General features: G+C 43.5%; 2 protein-coding genes across 4 annotated transcripts in view; one reads left to right on the forward strand and one right to left on the reverse strand.

The window, feature by feature from the left end:
- The window catches only part of LOC134287559 (uncharacterized), a 48,828-nt gene that overhangs the window by 22,946 nt on the left and 18,860 nt on the right, over nt 1-7,022 (forward strand). The window contains exon 3 of one of the 3 annotated variants that reach the window (XM_062849660.1): nt 6,797-7,009. The exons of the other annotated variants lie outside the window; for them this stretch is intronic. The gene's annotated coding sequence lies outside the window, so the exon portion shown is untranslated. The remainder of the gene's footprint in view (nt 1-6,796; nt 7,010-7,022) is intronic. 3 annotated transcript variants of the gene reach the window in all.
- On the reverse strand, nt 2,612-6,790 carry LOC134288125 (uncharacterized). The gene is made up of 2 exons (XM_062851892.1): nt 4,251-6,790; nt 2,612-4,040 (listed from the first exon to the last, which is right to left on the reverse strand). The coding sequence occupies exon 2, from the start codon at nt 3,901-3,903 to the stop codon at nt 3,211-3,213; it is 693 nt and encodes a 230-aa protein (XP_062707876.1). The 5' UTR covers nt 3,904-4,040; nt 4,251-6,790; the 3' UTR covers nt 2,612-3,210.

The following is a 7,022-nucleotide window of genomic DNA, read 5'->3' on the forward strand; positions in this document are numbered from 1 at the left end:
GGGGATTCATCCAAGAATTCCTTTTAGACATGCTTCCTGGATATTGTGAGGGTTCCTCCAGAAATTAATTACAAGGAATTTTTCAAAAATTCGTTTCGGATGATTTCGCGTAAAATGCTTCCGAACGCTCTTGCACAAGGTACCTCCGCAAGCCCCGGAGGTTCCTCCAGAAGTTTCTTCCGAAAATTCAAACAGGTATCACCTAAAGAATATCTTCAAAATTTCACCAAAGATTCCTTCAGGAGCTCCTCCGTGAATTCCTCCAAAAGTTCCTCCAAGAATTTCTCCAGGAAGTTCTCCTGAAGTTTTAATAAGTTTATGAGTTTTTATGAGAATTCCTCCGAGACTTCTGTTGTCGCACATAATAGCGTCTGTGGTGGTCGGAATCAGTCGGACACTAATCGATCACAATCGCGAAGATACTGAACACAGAATTAAACGTTGGTATAAAGTTTCTGAACAACTACAACATTTATTGGACGAACTATTGATACACTTTTTCTTCTGTATAATGACTGGAATTTATTGAACACTTAGCCTTTTGGATTTCACTAATGTTCTGTATTTCTGGATTGGACTGTAGGACGGAACACTGGGTTTTCTGTATACTGTTGAACTTATAGACTGTTATTATCTTGATTGAAGCTGGATTATGCCTTATATAGGATTCCATTGAACATTGACTAATTGTCTACTACTGGTTTCTGAAGACTATTATGGTAAGGTCGATCACCCTTTTCTGGAAGATAATTCATCATTGTTCTTCAATTTGGCGGGGAGATGCTACAAGTATGGCGAGATCGTGAGTGCAACTCATTTGAGTGCAATTGCGTTACGAATGCATTACAGTCTCTTTGATCTAATCCGGACTTATCGTTTTTAACTACAAACCTGCGTGAACATACCGCCCCCCTTGAAAGACATACGATCAAGTCTTTCAATAAGATTCGTAATCCTATCTAACAACGCTGCTAATTCTTCACACATATGGAACTGGATGATACTAATTACTGATTTCCAACTGGATGTTTATCCCATGTGATCAATGTGACCCGTCGCTGAGGTGCACTATTGACGGTGTAGATCGCTGACGCTGATGCCTATGCTGCGGATGTCATTTTTGGATAAGCTTCGTACTTTCTCATGCCAAAGATGCACTGCAGACCTTGTAGAATCGTTGACGATGCGCTCTACGTTGCAGAAGCCGTTCTTGATATGCTTCGTCACTGGGTAATGGATGACAAACGTTCTGACTGGACGTTTTTCCTGGTAACGTTGACAATGTGCACTGAGCTTGGACTGCGACGAGCGTTGCTTCTTGCTGCTGGTCTGATGACAAACTTCTCGGATCCTCTAGTGATTGCCATCTGATTTGACGTCAAACGATAGTTGTCGTTTGGTGACGTCACGGATGTCCTTGAACTCCACGAATCCTCTTCCGATGAAATGTGCTTGGACGACTACTAATGGCTGGTCGGCTCGCTGTTCCAGTCTCGTCACCGTCCTCAACTGATATCTGTAAGCGTCAAACGACTTTAGAATGCTACGGCGAAATCCAACATGTAAATTGGAACATGGATACTTATCTGTGTCCCGGAGCGGGTGCTCCGGGAGGACGTGACGACGCGTTTGTGCTGGAACCGGCTTGCCTCGAAAGTACAGCTTGATAAACTGATGAGCTGTCTTCAAGTTGTTGTAGTTGAGAACTACTGCTATCTTGGAAATCTTGGAAATGGCGCAGATGGTTGACATACCATATCGGTTGGATGTTGTGAGCATATGAAGAACTGTTCGGTAACTGGATTCATTCTTCGGTAGGCCAGAATGGTGATTTCGAATCCTCAATTTCTCTGAGCGACAATCTTTTCTACTGATGAACATATGCACGATCCCTCTTCTAGATGTCCTTAATTGGTCCCTCATCCACACCTTGTTTATGGACTGCGGCGGCTATGCGGATGTCGTATTGGATGCTGATTGGATCAACTGGTTCCCACGGATGGGAAACATCGTCAAAATCCCTAGGAATAATATGAGAGGGTGCTTTTTAAACCGAAAAACAATGCTATAAAACGACTTGCCTGGAAACGGAGGCCGGTTGGCCTCCGTACACGTCCTCTGATGTGACCGATGATTACTGATGACTAACGATGATCTGGAGTTCCTGTTGACTCAAGTTTCAGTTTCAATTCTGCTGCTGGTTTGTGATCCCTACTGGTTGAGCCTGTTGTCCTCTCATACGACTGGAAAGTGAATGTTTCACCACTGATTGACTAATCTTCGACATATACAGGCACTGTAGCCTCGACACTGGCACGATGCTCTGAGTACGCTCCTTTGGATTTCCATCTAGCTTCTGACACCCTCGGTTGAGGCACTAGCTGGACCGACTGGACTTCACCGTTGTGAAGCATTGATCTCCCTTGCCGGGCAGATCCAAAACCCATTCCTACGAGCGCATAGAAATGGGGAGCTTGCTGCGCTAGCAAGCTGACAGGCCAACGCGATTGCTCCTCGTGGCAATGCGTTGGGTTCACTCTCGCCGAGTGAACGAATGGAAACGCATCGTGCCATCCTCATGCTCCAGCGACATCGTTCGCTGGACTGTTGGCATGCTGCTCATGAGGCACCAACGGGCCTTTAACCGCTGGCTGGAAATGTCGACCCTGCGTGGTCAACATGTCGAAAATAACTGAGCGTGGCTGCTCGTCCAAAAGTGGTATTCCTAATCATCCAACAAACCCAATGACTGAGATCTGGATAGCTGAACGGCATTCAATGGAGGGTTGTTTTCTACTGTGGAGTGCGTCTGTTTGTCTGTGGTTCCAGCATCAGCAATATCTTCACCTTGTCAGAAACTGCAATGTTTTGACCAGCATCAATTTGTGACGAAAGTTACGGTGTGGGAATTGGACGTGTGATACTTAACCGTGTCCCGGAGCGGTTGCTCCGGGAGGACGAGACAGCGCAGTTTTGCTGGAACCTCCAATTCTTCGAAACTTGTCAAAAAGACAACGGCTCGGATCCACATTGTTATCGTTGATCAAACACAGATTAATTACAGTTCACAGTTCAATTGCATCAAAAATAGGGTAGTTCAAAGTCAATAACAACACAAATTCAATGTTTATTGCGAATTCAGTTACAGTAATAACAAACAGTAATGGCTCTTCATTGCCAATAATCAAGATTCAGAAAACATATCTTCACTCAATGCTCTTCAACTAACGCGGAATGTAGTTCAGCGTGGTGTTTTCCATGGCAAAACAAACACCTGGGTGGCTTCGGACAGTAATTGATTTCGTGACGGTAGTGGAAACAGTTCAAGCACAGATGCTGCTGTTGCGCGAATTCCAATCGTCTCTTCGGAGTCAGTCCCTGATACTGCCTACATCGGTAAATGAAGTGCCGCTCTTGACAGTAGTAGCACCTCGGTGGGATGACCTTTCCATCTGACCGTACTGACTCTTCCTCTCGTTTCGGGGCTTGTGGTACTGATTCGGGACAGTCTGGACGGACCTCTCTTTCTTGTGCGATAAACAGCAACTGTTGAATCTGCTGAATCCGTATTTGCTGGGGCGCTTCTTCCGGCTGGACGAGAGCAGATTCCAACGACAGCAGCTCGTGAATGGTGCGTAGCTTCAGGACACACATATTTATTCCCTGCTGAACCTGCTCCATTGCTTCAGCAGTTTGGAACATGTTTAGGTTTTTGTTCTTGCAGTCTAACTGGATACGCCGTTTCCACTCCAGCAGCGATTCGACGATTGCCTCCAGCAGCTGGTGTTCCTTCGGAGATGGAACTGCCGAAAGCCTGATTTCCTGCGCTGCATTCACTAGGGCAGCAATAAGCTCTGATTTTCCACCGGCAACACGTTCGAACGGAATGGCAAACGATTCCATTTTTGTGGTTTCTTCTCTTGAACTTTTCTCAAATCAGGCCAAAAAACAACTGCGAGCCACACGCGCACAACCCTTTGACAGTTCTTCGCCCGGTTACCAAAAAGCGCACGGTCAATCTACACGGACGGTTGTCGCGGCTACCAAGAAAAAGTTGATTTCGTTCAACCGTGTTTGGTTTCACAATCATTGCATATTATTCAAATGGTTGTAGGCAGAGGAATATTTTTCACACGCAAATGGTTTTGGATCATTTGTTCGATGCACTTTAATTGACATGATAGACGGACTTCACCTTTCACATATGTGTTCTTCTGCGGAGAACTGTACTGCGCAACATTTATCTTTACCATTTCCGACAAATTTTCTGTTCACTGTTCGATTCTGCGCACTGGATATTTTCCGTGTATATCGTTTTCGCCGCGATTGCCTTTACGCACACTAACTTTCTTGTTTGTGGTCGGAACATGAGATACGGCAAAAGCATACAAATTTCACTTTGATTGTTTGGTTCCTTCAATTCTTCTCGAGAATTTCGATGGTGAAAATGCCATCATCACAGATCACAAATACGACAATGAAACCCAGTTGCTCTGGTCTTTGGTGGTTATTCTAGACCATTCACTCGCGACGACGACCGCTCTGAGGTCCAACTTCGAAACCGACGATCCGGTTCGAAGGACCATTTTATGTTGTCGCACATAATAGCGTCTGTGGTGGTCGGAATCAGTCGGACACTAATCGATCACAATCGCGAAGATACTGAACACAGAATTAAACGTTGGTATAAAGTTTCTGAACAACTACAACATTTATTGGACGAACTATTGATACACTTTTTCTTCTGTATAATGACTGGAATTTATTGAACACTTAGCCTTTTGGATTTCACTAATGTTCTGTATTTCTGGATTGGACTGTAGGACGGAACACTGGGTTTTCTGTATACTGTTGAACTTATAGACTGTTATTATCTTGATTGAAGCTGGATTATGCCTTATATAGGATTCCATTGAACATTGACTAATTGTCTACTACTGGTTTCTGAAGACTATTATGGTAAGGTCGATCACCCTTTTCTGGAAGATAATTCATCATTGTTCTTCAATTTGGCGGGGAGATGCTACAAGTATGGCGAGATCGTGAGTGCAACTCATTTGAGTGCAATTGCGTTACGAATGCATTACAGTCTCTTTGATCTAATCCGGACTTATCGTTTTTAACTACAAACCTGCGTGAACAACTTCCTTCAGGAAATTTTCCAAGGATTCCTCCAGGAATTTCCTCAAAATATTCCGCCAGGAGTTCTTTCAAAAAATCCTTCTATAGTTCCTTGAGAAATTTCTTCAGGAATTCTCCCAGTAAGTTCCTCCAAGAGTTCCTCTGGGAGTACCACCAAGCATTTCTCAGGGAGTTCCTCCAAAACTTCCTTTAGGAATCCTTCCAGGAGTTCCTCTAGGAATTCCTCCAGAAGTTGTTCCAGGAATTTTTGCAGGAATTTCCTCTAGGGACTCCTCTGACCGAAAGTTCCTTCAGGAGTTCCTCCGGAAATTTTCCTCCAGGAATTTTTTACGGCACTTTCTCCGGGAGTTCCTTCAAAAAATATTCCGGGAATTCCTACAGCATCCAACTTTCAGAAGAATCCCTGGAGGAACTTCCAGAGGAATTCCTGGAGGAATTTCCGGAGGAACTACTGGAGGAATTTCCAGAGGAACTCCTGGAGGAATTTCCAGAAGAACTCCTGGAGGAATTTTCGAAGAAGTTCCTGGAAGGATTTGAAAAGGAAGTTTTGAAGGAACTCCCTGAGGAATGCTCGGTGGTACTCCCAGAGGAACTCCTGGAGGAACTTACTGGGAGAATTCCTGAAGAAATTTCTCAAGGAACTACAGAAGGAATTTTTGAAAGAACTCCTGGAGGAATTTCCGGAAGGCGTTCCTGGATGCATTCTCAGAATAAATACCCAACAGTGGCAGTTTCTGGTTCAAAGCATAAATATACGAAAGCAATCAACGGTTTCGCTCGTGGTCGCATGATTGCGTTTGTTCATCTTCTAATAATTGACCCCGGAACCACCGGAACCGATTCCCGGGAAATCCGAATACCGGTTCTAAAATGGCCAACAGTATTTCAGATAACACAATATTAGCCCAGAATGATGTATTTTGAAAATCACGATGTTTGAGATGCCGCATGACGGTATTGAACCATTTTCAAAACTTGGCCCCGGAATTGGATTCCGGAAAATCTGTATACCGATTCCATAATGGCCAAATGTATCCTAAGTGGCCAATCATTATGATAAAATGCCATAATTTTCAAAATCATGAAGTTTGATATGTCACATGATGGTGTTTGTTTATTTTCGAAAATTGGACCCCGGAACCACCGGAACCGATTCCCGGAAAATCCGAATACCGGTTCCAAAATGGCCAACAGTATTTCAGACAACACCAAAACAGCACAGAATGATGCGTTTTGAAAAACCACGAAGTTTGAGGTGTCGCATGATGATATTGAATCATATTCAAAAATTGACCCCGGAACCGGTTCCCGGAACATCCGTAAAACGGATTCCACTTAGGTCTGAAAACTGAACGGCTCTCATATCAAAAATTTACTTTTTCTAAAATGGCCAAATCGAATGACCCACTTTGATTCCGGAATAACTCCGGAACCAGGTGGCCATTCCAACAATCCCTAGAAAATCCTTAAATTAGAAAGATATCCGCTTATTGTGTCAAAATTTGGTCGAAAAATATTGAAAATCAAAAAAGTTATAACGAAAAGAGTATTACACTCTCGTTAATGAGGGGGGGGGGGGGGGTGGGTTGGTAACGGAAGTCAATAACTGTGAGTGATCGTAAAGGGCTGAGTATAGAAGTTAACTTTGTCTCAGTTAACGCTCCAACTGCTGAGAAGAAGGGAGAGAAGAATAATAAACTAAAAAGAAGAAGAAGGAATAGTAGAACAAGGAAAAGTATATAAAGAAGAAAAAAAGAGAAAGAAGAGAATAGTTACAACTAAAAGGCAAGCGAATCACTACTTCAACTGTGCTTGAACGAATCGAAGTGTACGGCTGGTTTGAATTTGAAAAGGAGTTTACATAGAGGTAAGTCATGTTT

Source organism: Aedes albopictus, chromosome 1 (assembly GCF_035046485.1).
Source record: "Aedes albopictus strain Foshan chromosome 1, AalbF5, whole genome shotgun sequence".
In the NCBI taxonomy this organism is placed as follows: Eukaryota; Metazoa; Arthropoda; class Insecta; order Diptera; family Culicidae; genus Aedes; species Aedes albopictus.

Coding starts and splice junctions, on each gene's coding strand:
- LOC134288125 (XM_062851892.1), bottom strand. CDS start 3,903: ATGGAATCGTTTGCCATTCCGTTCGAACGTGTTGCCGGTGGAAAATCA.